Genomic DNA, 18,268 nt, shown 5'->3' on the forward strand with positions numbered 1-18,268 from the left:
ACTACGGTAAGGTCAAGTCTATGTATAGGCTTTGCTCATTGTTGTGAGCCGTACGGTGACCTATAGTTGTTAATTTCTGTGTCATTTTGGTCTCTTGTGGACTGTAGTTGTCTCATTGGCAATCATACCACATCTTCTTTTTTATACTGACAGTTTGAATTTTCCTTTTTAAAAATCTGGAAAAATGGTTGCAACAATTATCCTTTAGTGTACTTTTAGTCAGGTTTCAAGGTAAAACCAGCCTTTAGCTAAGTATATCAATTTATCAATGTCACGAAATTTATAGATTTAAGTTTAACAACCGGTCATGTAATAGTAACTTTTTAAACAAGTTTAATTTAAAAGATTTAAATGTCCAACGTCCTGTCAAAAGGCCATTAAATTCCACATTTATTGTGTGGACTGTAAATTGATCATATAATATAAAACTTCAAACTTTTGATCCAGTCCCAAAATTTGCCGACTCATCAGAATTTAAATTAGATCAAAGCACTTCAATGAGGACTTTGAAATTTAAAATTTCAATGCAAGTATTTAGCCTCAAAATTGATAATCTAAATTATAAGGAAGGATATAGGATAATATCATGGTACAATGAGGCATAATTTTGATTTTACATCATTCCAAACAGAAAAATGTTGAATAATCATAGAGCAGTGAAAAATGTTTCAAATAACTAGGATTTTTACTAGATGCTAAACCACCAATCTTTGACTCGGCCACAGGCCCATTAGTTCAGGCTTGTAAAAATCTTCTCTTCAGGCCAATAGAATATAACTAATCTTTTTTTTTTGTAAAAATCAGCTTCATGCCTGTAGATTCCTAAGTATATCATTAAAGACAGTGATACACTGTTTTAAATCTGAGGAAATAATACGAAGAACTTCAAGGAAATATGTCTGAAAGGTTTCTTCAAGATAAATATCTTTCAAAAAAATGTTGAGTTATAAAAAAGGTAGCTTGACAGTTTACTAATATTTCTATTTATTTTCAAGGAAAAAGACCAAATGGGTTACAAACATCCCTAGTAAATTTCAAATTTGTATAATTATTTTGCAATCATCATTAAATAACAAAATTGTATTCCTAAACACCTATTTTGGCAAAATAAAAGTGTCCCAGTTTTAGATAACTTAAAGGCGTAAAAACCTTTATGCTTCAAAAAGATGACACCTACTTATTATATTTGACCATAATAACTTTTCTTACATCACACATTCATTATAATTTAATTTGAATTAGTTTAAAGTTAGGACTTTTCAATTGTCATGTATCAAAGTGTCTTTAAATAACAGGGTCCCATTTCTCCTTAATGAGATGGCCAATAAAAGTCTGACCTAAATTTCTGGAATTTCCTGTTATATAAGAGAAAGATAAAATGGACATTAATGGAATGTCCAGTTGTGCCCTATCTGTAGAGTGAAATCAAAATGATTTGTACATTATCAATGATTGAGCATATCTCAACTATAAAGGTCAAGGGCACTTTACACTGATTTCATTCAACTTTTTTTTTTAAGGGAGTTCGCTTCTCCGAGTTTCAAAGTAATTAACTTTTCAAAATACTAGTTTGTATAGATAGGGGAATAATAAAGGAATCCAAAGAGCAAAAAAAATATATAGGTCACCGTGCTTGTTTTCGAGATAATAGCCATTGAAATTTTGGCGGGAAAATATTCTCTCTTGACTTTTCATAGCTTTATCATTGACAAGTTTAAGTAATCAAAAACTGTTAAAAAGTAATTAAAATGTTATAAGACTTTTACAGATGGCTTTTCACTATACATGTAAAAGATTTACAAAAAGAAAAATGGGGGTCACCGGGCAAATTTTTTCAAGGCATTCAAATGGATAAAACCAGAGGATTCCTAAATCTGACAAAAAAATCTACAACCTATGAAAGACCTCCCAATGCCAAAAAGCGAATAAATTATAACATCAAAACCTGCTTCCCGTTTTATGACAAAACAAAATATGAAAGAAAGCAACCTAAACAATTGTACACCACCACCTTTTATCATTAATTAAAGATATCTTAATTTTCATTTACTTTTATGTTCACATGGCTTGAACATTAATATTTATGTTGTATAATAGATGATTTAAAACTTCAAAACTCATCCAAATTAAAACTGTAACGTAACGGTACCCAAATTGCACCTATTTAGCAAAAATAGCAGCGGAAATCTTACAACATCTCCTAGAGACTAAACAATTTGCATTTTTATGTTATGATACTATACATGTCTTTCAAAATAGGTAAATATATTTAGATATACACAAAAGGTTCACAGTTTTTATCAACAGATGAAGTGTTTACTGAAAAAGCAAAATGTACTGAAACGTCGCCATACCACGTCATCAAAACGTCATCTTTTTAAAATTAGAAAATACAATATGTTTCAAGTATTCATTTCATTAAAAAAGAACAGTAAGCATGGACAAATATCCAATTGTTCAAAATATTTGAAAAAAATAAACAAAAGCTCTGTTATTCGACTTTTGACGATGCGAATTTAAGCATGGATGCAATTTGGGTACTCCTCATTACAGAATCATTGATGGTTTGGAGGTTAGTTCAGACCAATTTTTCTATGATTCCATATAAATTGAAAATCAAATTGATGTACCTATATAGTAAAGAAGGATACGGCTACAAAATAAACACAAAATTGAAACTTTTGTCTTAATCATAAAAAAACGTAGTTGAAAAAACTGTCAAAATAGGTGCAATTTGGGTACCGTCACGTTACATGTTTAAAGGAAATTAGAATTGTCAAAATTAAAAACTGGACGTGAATAACATGAACCTGAAAATTTGAGACAATTTTCTGACCACATACAATTCACACAACAATCTTACAATATTAAAAAAGCATCATCATTATGCTTGAAAAGAAAATTTACATAACTTTTGACGCCTTATTGTATGGCCTTGCAGAAAGACTGGCTAATAACACATTAGTTCTAAACCATTAAAGAAATGTGATTACATATCTAATATCATATTACTAAAGTGTCAATCACACCCTCTGGTAGAAATAACAGGATTCTTAATTAAAGTTACATAACTCTCCTTATGAATGTGTTTGCTCTGGTTCCCTGCAGGGATCCGTTTACAACCTTCACAACACCTAATGGTCTCTAACCTTTACAGCTGATTAACAGATTCTGGACTTAAAAGATGATCAAAGATCAATTGAAGATATTCAAGGTCAATTGATCTTTGCAAAGTATACAACCCAAGGGGGGACATAAAAATCTTATTCATAAGAAAATGATTTTTTGATATACCTCTGGGTTTCCTTCATTAGATATATACATACAAAGATAACAGATTTATTATCTAACCTCTATCTTTGATAGGGGTATCTTTCATATGGTTCAGTGGAGGTAATTGGTTTTCAGAGAGAAAAATATTGAAATCAATTTCTAAGTTCAATAAATTATGACGCCCTGCAGGTAAACAATCACCTTTAATCTGTCAAATGTTAACTGAACAGCAAATATTTGTATTTTTAAATGAATTTGAGGCCTGTCCTTCACATAATGTTTTTAAAAAAGTTCATCTTAAAAAAGAAAAAAAGTACTTAACATGAGTTTTGTTATTTCGCTTTCAAATTATATCTATAAATTTCAATACTCATCTCATAAAAGTCACGTAAAATGTACAGAAGATGAGATATTGTCAATTTACAAATGAAAAAAAAACTAAGTTTTTCTCCTTCTCTGGTTAAACAGATTAAATGTTATGGTTAACCCAAACAACACACTGTGAGTGTCAAGATGAAAAATGACAGCTATACATGACTGTGTAGGTAAAATAACATATAAATGGTTACAATTTCAATAAGATTGTCTGTCTCAAGCGAAATAATCTTAGTCAGCATCTTTCAAAAAGTTAAATGAATTGACAATTTATCATGTTTATATCAGACTATATACTTTTCTTTTTAAATTAAAAAGTTCATACAAATTTTCAAGTCTGTATGTACCAAACAAAAGATAAGTCCTATGTCGTAAAAGTTGGATCATTTAAACAGTAATAAGCTTAGAGACATTTTTTTCTTTCTTAGCTATTGTTATATACATCTTTCTCTATAACCAAGCACCTTTAGTTATGTGCAGAGCTATCAGTAAGAATTAATTTTATTTCAACAAATTGACTTTAATATTGCAGTGTAATCTCATTTTACAATATAAGTGGTATAGGGGTAATAAATTTATAATAATTTTCAATTTTGCCCATTCAAAGCCCATGCAGGAGTCAATTTCACCACAAAAAAAAATGTACGACTAAGATTTATCTTAAGTAATTAGTACACTGAATTGTTCATGACATACAATCAATCTTAATCGTAAGTTTTTTTGTGAAACCGATTCCTGATGTAGTACAAAAATGGTAAATTAAATTTCTGTTTGTGAAGTCATTTTTTAAACTCCTATTTGGTTTATATTTATGTCTGCCTTGAGGTTGTCTGAATGTATGAGCAATTTTTGAGTATCAATATATTAGAGTCTGGACAATTTAAAACATATGAGCTAAAAACATTGTCCTTACTGACCTTTGTATAATAATACCTCATTAGATGAAGAAAACCCCTTTTAATTTTGAAGCCATTCAGCAAAGGTTAATGTCAGTTGAGAGTCTGAACTCTGGGTAACACTTTTGTCTCTGAATAATGTCTTTCAAATCATTTAAAACTTCTGAAAACTTTGCCTAAAAATGTTCCTTTGAAAGGAAATTTCCCTTTAACATTAGTTATATAAAAAAGAAAAAGTGGTATGATTCGTTGCCAATGAGAATCTCTTCCCAAGAATCGTCACAAGGTCAGTAGGTCAAAGGTGCAAAATTAATCGACTGAAATTTTGGTGAAAGATCGTTTGTTATTTTGCATTATCTTTTGAGCCATCAATCAGATCATTCTTTTATGACTAAAGTGCCTCAGTATCAAAAACAACTCTATAAAATCTCAGGTCACACAAGCAAAAGGTCATATTTATATTCATTGTAACAATAATTCTAAAAAAAACCACCACACATCTTATGACATCAAAACTAGAATAAAGAACCTACACTATCTCGTTTTAAAGATGATTCCAAAATTGGAATCCAAATAACCTAACAGCTTAGAAATAACTGTAATTTTACCAGCTTATGTATTACTCTGAAATTAAATTCACCTAGACATAATTAACTACAAATAGATACATACTAAAAACATCCAAATAAATTTCCATGTAAATTGAACCAAAAATATTTTTCCTAACAAATAAACACATAAATAAACCAAACAGTTAAAAAAACTAGATGTGACAAACTCTCTTTCCAAGACTATTTCATGATTCCATCACATAGATTTGTTTTCTGTCTGACAACTCTATAAGTAGTAAGCTCAATTGCCAATAGAACTGCCCATCCTCAGAGGTCAGTGTAAATCAATGTTAAACTCTCAGATCCATTAGAAAGTCAATTCCAATTCCTTGATGTCATTCTGGTTTATATTTATAGGGGGAATATGTGTTAAAACAATCTTGTAATCATTAACAGAAAGCTTCCTGACAACTCTAAACTAATAAGAATTATACAAAACATAGAGCAGTCATGTTTCCAAACAAATAATGCCAACACTGGTTATGGCTGATGCTGATGTAAACAAAAACGTTATCCGTCAAAACTTGTGACAAATGTCTACGATGTTGACTAGATTGGAAGTCAAATAGAGAGCAGAAGGGGTGTGTGCTTTAAAATTATATAAACCCCAGAGTTCTTGAAAAAGTGGTGGTTTGAGGGATGTGACCACCAAAATTTGCAAAGGACCGACATTTTGCTTTTTTTGTTATTGAAATAGTAGTGAGGACCAGCACTTGTTCTTTAGGGACTACCAGATATAAAAAAAAAAAATAGAACTCTGAAACCGTGTCTCAAGTGAGGAACCTTGTCATTGATTGTGTTTGTACATCTATGATTGGAGAAAAAAACCTTTCGATAGTCTATATTATTATCTTAATTGTTTTTGTCTTTCAGGGAATGTGGTATTGATGGCAGATCTTAATAGTCTCTCATAACTTTTTCTCTGTACTTTTCTAAACCAGAGAGGGGTCTGAGCTGCTAAATAACCATTCACAAAGGGACCATCTTCTAAGGGAACCATCTGCACAATTCAAATAAAACAATTTTAATTTACATTTGATAAATAATGTACTTGTTCTAAAAAGGTTCCATAACTACTTCAGGCAAAGCTAGCCTTATGCAGATTTTAAACAAAACCATTATTGAAATTGCATTGACTCCAAGTGCTATTCAATGTTTAACCAATAACTATCTCAATTCTCAGAAACATTGTCATCAAAATAGAAAACATCATACATTTACATCTTTGCACTTTTATTGTTGCATTGCATAATGTAATATACAGATCTACAGTTAATGTCACTGTATATAAGTTAACGATGTAATTATAGGAGCATCTTCCCCAAGATCAAGCTTATTAATCGAGGGTCGTGTGAAATCTTGTCTATTGTGAACAAAAACATGTTTTTCTTGGCACCCATTTTGCTAATGACACCAGGGTTAACCAACAATCACGTCATTCAACATTTTACTCATTTTTTGGCTAATTGTAAAAACAGAATAAACTTCATAATGCATATTGCATGTTCTTTTTCTGCAACCATTGAAAGTACTGACAAACTAGTGTAACACTGAACAGACTGGATTCCTATTTTACATTTCAAGTTAAAGAGTTATTTCCCTTTTTTATAAGCATTGCCTGAAACTGTTGATGTTATTTTACCTTTTTATAATATTTCCAAAACCTCAACTCTACTGACCCTAGACCTTTGTGTTTGATGTATATCTTCATTAATATTTTGTCATCTTTGCTTTAAAAATATTTAATGGCTTGCAAAAATTGAAGATATGATATATATATATATGGAGAGATATTTCATTGGCATACCATATCATTTTTTTACTTTTGAAAATCAAAACTTAACAAGTGGTTGTCAAAATGACAGCAAACCAGGTTTTTGATATATATTCATTTATGTCAATGTTAAAGCAATCAAGGGCCATAAAGGGTAAAAGGGAAATTTGATAAAAATCAAGCTTGACCTTCAATTTGAAAAGCATAGGTTGAAAGCTTAAATTTTTGCATGGAAAAAAAAAAGAAAGTGCCATTGTTAAATCCACTAATGATCATGAATCGTAAACAGCCAAAGTGAAAATCCTCAATGAAGAATTCCACCTCCATTTTGTCATCAGTAATAACAAAATTTGAAAAGCATTGATTGAACAGTTTCTAAATTATTGCATGGAAATAGCATGAGCCATCTGTCCACATAGCCAACATATAACCCCATACAAAATAATTGGACTTCACCAGAAAACTAGGTTCAAAAACTAATATAACTGCATGCAGACAGACAGGAAAGACATGAAATATTCATTACACAATTCAGAGACAGAAATCCCATTTAAGTTCATGTTCCCTTTAGTATACCTATTTATCTCCAGAATAAGACATATTTCTTGACTACATCCATCCGTCAAGATTACATTGACCAGACACTCAAGTAGACCAATTTAAAATTATAATGACCTTAAGCATGCTAAAAAACACTTCAAACTTTGGGTTTATCTACCGAGTTTCTTACAGTTCATGTCTTAATTAAGCCTTGTCATGTCAAAATATCATTGAACCCGAGATAAAGGAAGGAGATCCTTGACGTCAGCATGTATAATAGTATACACAATAAACAGAATCTTACTGTAGATAATTGTTATTGTTTGCATGGGAAGACATTTTTTGGTTGTTTGTAAACATCATAACTGCTTGCTTTATTCTGAGCCATCAATAAAAAAACAGATGATGCCAAATATTTGAACACCTGAATCACATGTATCTTTTATCAGAACTTTTCCCTATCAAATGTATATTTCCTTATCAAATATTTATCCTGCATACATTTATTTTACATCAATAGTTTACTGCGTTTTGTATTTTGTTTCTTCGTTTTAACTATTTTTCAAGGCCTCAGGTGAAATTTGCATATAACTCAATTGCTTAATTAGTTACTTAATATAAAAATAAGTTGATGTGATATGATTGCCAATGAGATAACTATCCACCAGAGACCAAATAAGTCGGTATAAGTAAGAACTATTATCATTACTACCTTATGATAAAATGTTGTTATCTAAAATAAAAGCAATTCTAAGTCAAGTTACATCTTGTGTTGCTTATTCCAAAAGACATTTAAGCTAATTAAAACATCTTATTAAGTCAAATAACTTTACAAAGTTAACTACCTACATGTAGATCATTTAAATTGACTTGGGGACTCAATTAAAATACAATTTGCTTTTTGTCATGTTTTGCCCTACATAAGCCTTAGCAGGTGAAAGTATTATTGAACACTAGGGATATATTAGATTTCTGATGCTACTTTAAAATAACCTTTTTCAGAACACAGACAAACATGAGGAAGTATTTTTCAAGGAAACTAAGATATATAATAGTTTGGAAACAAAGCGTCAGTGGTATTTTGGGCATAATTTAATGAAAATGCCATGTATGACTTTGTTGTAAAGAAAATTAGCAAGTGATTATTGCATTGATTGTTTTAATCAAAAAAAATATATGCAAACATGAATACCTTACATTGCACCATGTATTTAACAATTCCCTATTAACAATAGCTTTATTACTCGAAAAAGAAAAAATCGGTACTCTCATATGATATACACAGAAAATATCTGCAAAGTCAACTTTTCCTTAATGATAGAAATATGACTTGATCAAAATAAATCCGCTCAAATGGCTCATCTGGTTTGTGACAGTAAATTGGCACATTGTAAAAAGCTATTTTTCAAACTTAATAGGATCTCATCAGCAATTGTCTGTTTTTTTTCTGTAAAAGTAAAAACTATCCTCCCAATCTGAAAAGCCCTAGTATTAATTGTAAATTATTGAAAATTTGACCTTATGTGTCTATTTATGCTGCTAATACTATAAATTTCACAAATCCCTCAATTCTTATTGCAATTCTATTAATCAACTTTTAAAATGTTGATGTTAAGTTTAAAAATCTTATTCCAAATCTATAATTTTACTGTCTAACTTTTTAAATTTAGTACTGCAATTCATCATTTCCAAATGACTTGTGAACATACATTACCATCAATTTCAAGGCCAACACTTATATAAAACATACAAAACATAATATCAAGGATACCGGATGCATATTATGCACACTAAAGTGCATGTACAGATAAGTTATGACAACTCTTGCATGAAACCTATTAATAAATTATCAAAGACAAACGTGAAGTGCACTCAAATCTGCATATTTTATGGATAACCGATAACCAGATGTCTAGCCTTTGGGAAGTCCTGAAGGAAATTGCATCAGTTGTTAAAAAAAGATTTTTCCCTTAAGTGTTTTACTTATATATATAAATATATTTATGACAGGTGTATTTTTGACACAAATTATACCTAGTTGCCATACACAGAATAGGATCAGCTGATCCGGTGACTCACAAAGAAAAGATTTATATTGAATCAGCTGTTTGTCAATTTATTTTTAAAATGTTGATGTAAGCAGGTTTTATTGTAAATTTATCTCTTATAGTCTGGCAAAAAGAATCAATACTTCTTTATACTTCAATTAGAAGAATCTCACAATACTTAGGGTCTTTTAAACCAGTTGTTAATAATTTATTTCCAGTCTACAAAAGTGCTTTGATATACCTTTTTTCAGAAGACATTGAATATGATGTCAATTTTCTTTGAATTTCTGTATCACAAGCGCAATGACAAAAGAACTTTAGATAAATGATTAAAAATTTATATGGTTTAATAATCTCTTATAAAAATTTGTCTGTTCTGAAATTTTAAGTAATTGTATACATGTACGTTTTTCCATTCATTAAAAATCATTGCAGAGGTGGGTGGATACAGTGGCAGATCAAAAGAGGGGATTGGAACCCCTTTTTTTGGGAAGATCCATGCATTTGGATGGGGACACATAGTTGGACCCCCCCTTTTATCAAGGGTTAGGGAAACTCCTTTTAAAGATGGCTGGATCTGCCACAGGGATACCACACCTGCACAAATTATAACTGTTTTACAACCAGTATAATTATGGTCATGTTTTAAATAAATATAATTTTTGCATTGTGTATATATTTGTATTGTTCATAAATACCTTAAACCTCTCTTGGTAAAAATGTGCATTTCTTTAATAAATAAACATGTCTATATGTTAGACAAAATGTTAGTCTCACATTTAACTGTTCATGCATATGGTATATATATACTTTTATATAAAAGTATACAGTTTATAGGTTCAATGAGTATATTTGATACTAAATCATATTGTTATACATGTATCTGTAAATGCCAATGTAAATTTGACAATCAAGGGGCCATAATTGGAGCAAAAAAAATGCATTTCACCAAAAATGTAACTAAAAGCCTTCATTTTGTTATAATAATCATAATTTTTATCAGAGACTAGATTTCACAAAATAATGGAAAAAAAAAGATTTAATTCTATTATGCAATAACAAGCAGTTCTTAAGGGAAGTCCATACAGTTTCACATTGTATTGTTATTTTTATGATTTTGAGATATGCTTAGTTTAATTTTTTTAAAGCATTTAATAAAACATAGGTTGCCCTGCTTGTTTGGAGGTAATGGAAAGTTCCCTGAATCATCTTTTGAAGAGTTTATACAGCTAGCATTTTCAGTTATAAATCAGCCAAATTGGTTTTATTCAAATCTATGATAAATGTGCATTAGTGAAATATTAAATTACATGTCAGCAGTCTTGTTTCCTTTTCAAATCTGATAGAACATTCATATTTATACATGACAAAATAGGTTACATTTGTCAATCTTTATTGAGCAATTTTACAAGTTTCTTGAATTGTAAATTTTCTCATACTTTTTAATATATGAGTCACCTTTAATTGGTAATTTTGAAAAATGTATATAAAAAGCCAGTGTTTCCCTGCTTATTTAAGAGAAATCTTAAAATATTGTTATAAATATGTTCCAGGCAATTGAATTCCCCATTTGTAACCTGATGTTATGCTGGTAAAACCTTTTCCACATTTTACGTCTCCTGCATAATTCTAAAGGCAGGGCAGCATTCCTAAAATCTTGAAAAAAAAAGTGTATCATTTAAAAACTTTTGTATCTGATTCAATGGGTATTTTTATCCAGAAAATGTATAAAATATTTGCCACTGGACGTTAAGCAACCAACAATCAATCAATGGTTAAATCTGCAGGATTATAGAATTTAAGATTGAAAGTTCTGTCATAAGATTAAGTTATAAAGAAGTTATCATAAACAAAACCAGTAACGGAATGTAAGATTGAACATAATTTTAGTAAACTTTTTCAGTTTTTCAGTACTCTAAAGTTCCAATTTGATAAATGTTTGTAAAGTTTCCAAATCACAGATTTAGACACAACAAAGATAACCTATTGGATAAACATCCTTGAAATGTTTCCAAAATCCTCGTTTTTTTAATGCAAATATTTCAAATTTAATACTCTGCAACATCTTTCAACAGATTAGACAAACAAACTAATCTACAAAAAGTTAGGAAATTCTTCCTTGATGAATACAAATTCTGACTCAAACACTCAAGACAAAAATCAATATAACGCTGATTCATCAAATTATGTAACAGCTTGGGACTCCAATTTCAATATTGGATGTCAGAATATTAAAATCTATAAATACCTGCTATGGAAAAGTTTTAACAAAAGTACAAAAAACACAACTTTGTAATCACAATAAATAATGGTGAAAGGGAGGTAATTCATCTTGAAAAATTATGACAGCTATCATGAACTGCCTCCCATTAAACACTCTTCACAAATACTTCTGTTAAATTGATTGCATGTGTGAAGCTAACAATGCATTATTTGAATTGCACACCAAATTTTACATGCATCTTAGTAGTTTTTGCTTAAGCATGTTGATATGAGAAACTATTTAAAGTTGAAGTGCAAATAAATTAAAATTTACTGCACATACTGCAACCATCTTTCAATTCTAGGGAAGACATGTTGTATATTTTATGTACTTAAGGGTCGTCTGGTATCACAGCAAGGGATGATTAATTATGTAACTCTTACATAATAGGAAGATATAACATTAGTTTTTGCAAATTTATTTGAAAGCCTAAAAGATAATGTCGAAATCAATAAAAAGCTTTCAAATGTAAAACAATAAATAGAGATAAATCTTAGAAGGTAATTTATTTTTACTTTTAGTCAGCAATTATTGTTATCAGTTGGAAGGTTTTCAACTTCGTAGGATTTTTTTGTTTACCTCACATGGCGAATTAAATTATTTTTACAAATTGAAACATTGCCACTGGCAAAGGTGTTCTAATAGTAACTGTCAAGTATGGTTTTTAAAATGCAAGCTTGGACTTGTTTATAAAGGGAAAACAGATGTGCAGAAAATTACCAATTGAAGAAGCAAATAAAAAATATGGAATTTTAATTTTTGAAAGACATTTTTAATTTACAATGGCAGTGGTAATATTATCAGACCTCATTTCAAATTTGTGGAAATAGTCACAGTAGATATGAAATCGTTAACTCCCCCTCTCCCCCCCTTAATTTTTTTTATGAAATACTGACAAACTGATGTCTTTCTCTGACAACAAGAAGAATACGTGACCATATCGTGGGTCTAGGCGTGACATGGGATTGCTGATTTTTTGTAAGCATGACACGTGAAAGTCAAATTATTGTGGTGTGAAAACGGGAAATGAAGTCTAGGGGGACACAGGAAATAACAAAAAAATAAGATTTGCTTACGTACATAGTGTACATAGATCAGAACCCCCCAATGAGACCCCCAGTCCCCCATATCAAATTGTAATGTTCAATGAAATTGGAGTCTTAATTTTATGTTGATATGATTACAAATTCATGGTAAACTATACTAACAAAATTCAATACCAATGCTTTTTAAATCTGAGAATTTACCTGACTCACAATATCAAATTTCAATGTTCTGTGAACGATGATGCTATTTTGGCGGCTTATGCTGTAAGACAGTAAGAATGTAAGAAGTTTAAAGCCATAATGTTTATCTGCAAGAATATGAAAGAAGAATGTGACCAAGATCCTGCTCAAATGGGATGAATGGAAAGATTGAAAGGAAAGACAGTAGGATGTAAAGAAAAACACTCAAGGGTATTAATTAATGCCTCTTTTGTCTGGGGGTTAAAAATATATAAAATATAAATGCTGTTATCTGACAGAATACTGTATAATACTTGACAGATTTATAATTTTTTATTTTCAAATTCCAGGGGTAAAAAAATTGCCTCATCATTCCTTTTACTTAAATCAAATTTTAACTATTTTAGCCCCATGTCTGTGCAGTGAAAATGTAAATGGTAAACAAATGGAGGATCAAACTGAGAAGACAATTCTCATTTGTGATGTAATACTTGTACACATTTAAATGATATCAAGTCATTGAAAAGTACATATAACTTAAATTAACAAACTAAACCTGATTATTTTGTTCCTCTTTACCTTTCAAAAAAATGTTCAATATGAATATAGCAGAACTAGGGTATCAGTCACTTTTATTTAACAGGTCCTGCTGTATGGTAACAGCCATTTGTAAACACTTATTTCAAACCAAGAAAAGAATGGGCTAATTTTCAGTTAAATAAAATAAATTTTTCATCATTCTAGGTCTAAATGAAGATTATGTATTCTATTTATGAAAACTTTGTTTACAGTAGGTTATATAGTGATTTATTGACAATTTGTTCAGAGGTAGCTGAGCTTGGAGAAAAAAATCACCTCAGCACCTACATACAAGGCAGATCTATCGTAAAATGAGTATAAACCATGGCATGGGGGTGCAGTGTTCAATTCTGACAAGGAAACATATTCAAAATTTGTTACAAATTGGATGAAAAATATAAATTCGGCACAATGAAACTTGCAACATGTTTACCTATGTTTGAAATAAGCTTGAGTATAAAATTGGTCTACATGATGAAATTAACGTCAGTTAAGCAATTGTAAACTAAAGTATTCTCAGATCGAATTATAATAATTAATTTGTCCATCAGCATGAAAACTTACTGGTATGAGTGCTTTTTCATATACCTGGAAACCCTCTGACCTTGTAATCAGACCATTTTGTTTTTTACAAGTTCTCTGATGTAAACCTGAATGTCTTAATACAGTAAAGATAAATCCAATAAAATACTCACTTCAGTTCTGGTACTGATGACTTGACAGGAGGCTTATAGTGTGAAGCATCTAACTGTTTCAACAAATAGCGATTTGACTCCAGTAAACTCTGAAAAGTGCAACTTGTTCTTTACTTGATGAAAAATAAACCAAATCAATTATACCAGAAAACATTGAATATTTTCAGATTAAAAGAAATCCAAAGGCTTCCTTTCAACAGATTGTACTGCTAACCTTGCAGATGATATAGGCTGTATGCTTACATTTTTTTGTTGGAATTTATTATGTGGGACATGGTCACCGATTGTAGGTTTTTTTCGTTACATTACCAACTCCCAGTTTGTTGAAATCGACCAAACTAATTCTTCAATCAGCAGTTTCTAAAAAAGTTCACATATTCTTTTTCTATTTATATATCATGCCAGATTTGTCATACTTATGTAGTCAATACAAAATAAATAAAATATATTTTTAAGACTCAAAAAAAATTAAAATAATGGTTGCTGTAAATAATTTTAAAAGTTATTGACAAACTTACTGGTGTATTGAGTATAGATCTTTGTAACTGTATCATTTTCCTATCTCTTTCTAATCTAGTTTTACTCTGAAATACAATAAATACAAAATAAACATAGATTTTACAGATTTTGATTCACCAGTGTCTCAGTTCTGTATACCTAATATCCCTTTTATATACCATTTTCGGGAAATCCACAAAATATTTGCATCAAAAAGAAGCAATTTAAGTGATCGCAATTTAATTAAGATATCATCATTTTTTCTCCTTCTATTTGTTGTTTAACCTGGTCTTGCAGTCATAAAAATTTTGAGCACAATTATCGTACTTGGACTCATAAATGAACAAATCAATATACTGTATTTGGTGTTTGGAGCACAAATTTAATACTCTGAGTACTGAGTAAAGTTTTGTTATTGACAACCATCATCTAGCAAACTGGAATTTTGGACACCACCAAACATTTGTATGCCCCCTTTATGGGCATTATGTTTTCTGGTCTGTGTGTTTGTTTGTTCAATTGTCTGCTGTCACGCTTCAGGTTAGTTTTTGGTCGAGGTAGTTTTTGGGGAAAGACGGCTTCAAGCCGTCAATTCCCTAATGGGGTTGGCCAGAGTATCATTCCCTCACGTCAAAAATTTTGTTTTGATAGTTTGGAAACCCCCTCAAAATGTCATACTGAAATTGATTACAAGGAGAACAGATTGACTTTAAATACATTTTTTACACATTTCCCTTCTGTTTCTCGTGAAATTATCGTATATTGAGCTTTCCCTTACACTAAATACGTTTCTTTCACAGTCCGGAAAAATCAGTATTACGAAATATTCTAAATATATCTAACCTAGTGACGTCATTGTTGGAATGTCACACTACACAGGGATATCCTTTATTCATTATAAAAATCATTCACAGTATTTGTATACTAATTTAAAATCCGTATTTGTTAAATGTAAACCTAATGATGTTTGCTGTAGTGTAGATGATTCACACACCAACATGCAATGCTTTAATCTGAGGCTATAATCAGATAATTTGTAGGTCAACTTTCGCGGTAAACAATGTCAATGGGGATACATGAGATTGGGGAGAGAAACGTCAGTTTTCATTGTTTCTGTAAAGTTCTGTTTTTAGAATCTTCCTCCAATTCAGGAGCACCTCAATTGATGAGTACTTATACACTAAAATCAAAGTAAATGTTTCTAAACACTTAAAATGTGACATTGAGTATGTGATAAGTAGTCTTCTATATAAAAAAACACATTTGTGTACCAACATAATTATTGAAATGGTTAAAAAAAAATTAAAAAAAAATAAAATGTTGCTTTTTGTAGTTTAAACCTATTGAGATTGGGGAGAGCAACTGCAGTTTTCATTCTTTCTGTAAAGTTATGTTTTTAGAATCTTTCTCCAATTAAGGAGCACCTCAACTGATGAGTAATTACCCACTGAAATCAAAGTTAATGTATTTAAACACTAAAAATGTCACATTAAGTATATATATGATAAGTAGTCATCGATTAAAAAATAATTTTGCGTACTAACATAATTATTGTAGTGGTCATTTTTTTTTTTTAAATATTGCTTTTAGTAGTTTAAAGCTATTTATTCATGAATTTTACAGATCAAAAATGTGGGATCTGGAAACAAACTTCACACAGCTTATATCAATCATATTTGATTTTATAAGTACATGTATCCCTGTGATGAGAGTTGTAACTGGGAACTTTATCAATGGAAAATTAAAACTGAATAGATTTTTCAGTCCTCACTTTCTTGAGAATACTGTCACAAAAAATTGAGAAAGATCTTAGCCTGCACTTCAGTTGTACATTCAATTGAATTTTAGATAATTAACTCCCAACTTTAATCAAATGTTTTGATTTAGAAGGTGCAGATCTCATTGGTCCAAATTGTCTCTATGATGAATTCTTGACTAAGGAAATGAAATAACAATAAACAACAATTAGTTTCATTATTGTCAGCTTTTCTATATTTTCTAGCTGTTCTTTTGTTCATTCTTTGTATGTAGACTATCAAAAGATACCCTCCTAAAAATTGAAACAATGGCCGTCTTTTCCCTCAGAGCTCTTCAGCTCTTTGATTGATGCAGTTGAAGTCCAATCAACTTGATACTTAGTACATATGTTCCCTTTGACATGATCTTTCTAATTTTAATGCCAAAGTAGAGATTTTATCCCATTTTCACAGTCCACTGAACATAGAAAATGATAGTGTGGATGGGGCATCCGTGTACTTGGGACACATTCTTTTTTTCTGATTTAATTTTTTTTTAAGTGTTTGCTGGTGATGGTGGCTCATATATTTTCTAAGGTGTTTGTCTCATTTTTCTCTCTAATTTCTGCAATTAGTTTCTTTCAAAATATAATGGTATGGAAAAAAAAGATTTCTGAAAATCACTATTACCTCTTGTATATGTTTGTTGAGAACTTTGAGGTACTGTATAGAATTGGCAAGATCAGCTCTATCCTGGTGACTCTTGGGTGTGTGACATTCAAACCAGCTTAACAAGGTCACATACTCCTGTATACGTCTCCCTGGTAACAACAGCAGTTCCTGGAGGCTGTAGTACATGACAGAATTAAACATACATACTCAATACTCTAATATTTCTATACACATCTAAATAATACACATTGGCCTGAAAAGAATACGAAGAGAAATCTCATTATCAAGTACTGTATGGAAAATCAGTCTTTTTTAGGGTATGGGATATGTTTTGATTTCAGGTTGAATGGTTGTATATAAAGATACCAGAAAATCTGGAACTTTAAAGCTCTTTACAGACTTTGAAACTTTAAATATATGCAGGCAACTTAAAACAGAAACAATTTTTTATTTTATGATTAAATTTAAGGTTGAATGATTTTATATAAAGATACCAGTATATCAGGAATTTTAAAGATCTTTTCATGGAATGTAACTTTTGATATAAACAGGCACTTAAAATAGTATTATTTTTTTATTCTATGTGTAAGCTTTGGAGAGGTCAAGAACTATTCATATGGATCTTTTTTGAAATTCATTAGTAAATAATCATTCAATTGAGAAAATACAAGCTCCATAATGAAACCTCAAGGATGACGCTATACAAGTCTACTTACGTCATCATTTTAAGTTCTGGGATCCTTTCATTATGTTTAAGGAAAGCTCTAAATGATGGCATGGTTTCTTTTGTTCTCTCTATACACTGTAAAATCACATCGTAATTGTTGACAAAGTTTGTATACAGTTTTAAATGTGTACAAAACTTGACAAAGATGTCTCCTAGACAGGAATTCATTGGATCCCAGTCAGCTGTACGGTTCTTCAAATTTTCCACTAGTTCTCTACAAAAATATAGGAAAAAGTTTTAATATGAAACAAATGTCTTAAACATGAATGTTTAGCATTTTCAGATCTTAAAATCATACTAGCCTGAAGATTTTTTTATTATTGCAGGGAAACCTGTATTGACTAAATCCCTTTCT

At 30.4% G+C, this 18,268-nt stretch overlaps 1 protein-coding gene across 1 annotated transcript in view; it reads right to left on the reverse strand.

Moving 5' to 3' along the window:
- Nucleotides 1-18,268, reverse strand: part of LOC143047487 (epithelial cell-transforming sequence 2 oncogene-like) — a 79,957-nt gene that overhangs the window by 27,305 nt on the left and 34,384 nt on the right. Inside the window, exons 20-23 of the mRNA XM_076220544.1 lie at nt 17,903-18,127; nt 17,205-17,361; nt 14,799-14,864; nt 14,281-14,369 (exon numbers count right to left, since the gene is read on the reverse strand). Coding sequence (XP_076076659.1) covers nt 14,281-14,369; nt 14,799-14,864; nt 17,205-17,361; nt 17,903-18,127 — 537 coding nt within the window. The remainder of the gene's footprint in view (nt 1-14,280; nt 14,370-14,798; nt 14,865-17,204; nt 17,362-17,902; nt 18,128-18,268) is intronic.

The sequence above is a fragment of the Mytilus galloprovincialis genome, chromosome 10 (assembly GCF_965363235.1).
Source record: "Mytilus galloprovincialis chromosome 10, xbMytGall1.hap1.1, whole genome shotgun sequence".
Taxonomy (NCBI): Eukaryota; Metazoa; Mollusca; class Bivalvia; order Mytilida; family Mytilidae; genus Mytilus; species Mytilus galloprovincialis.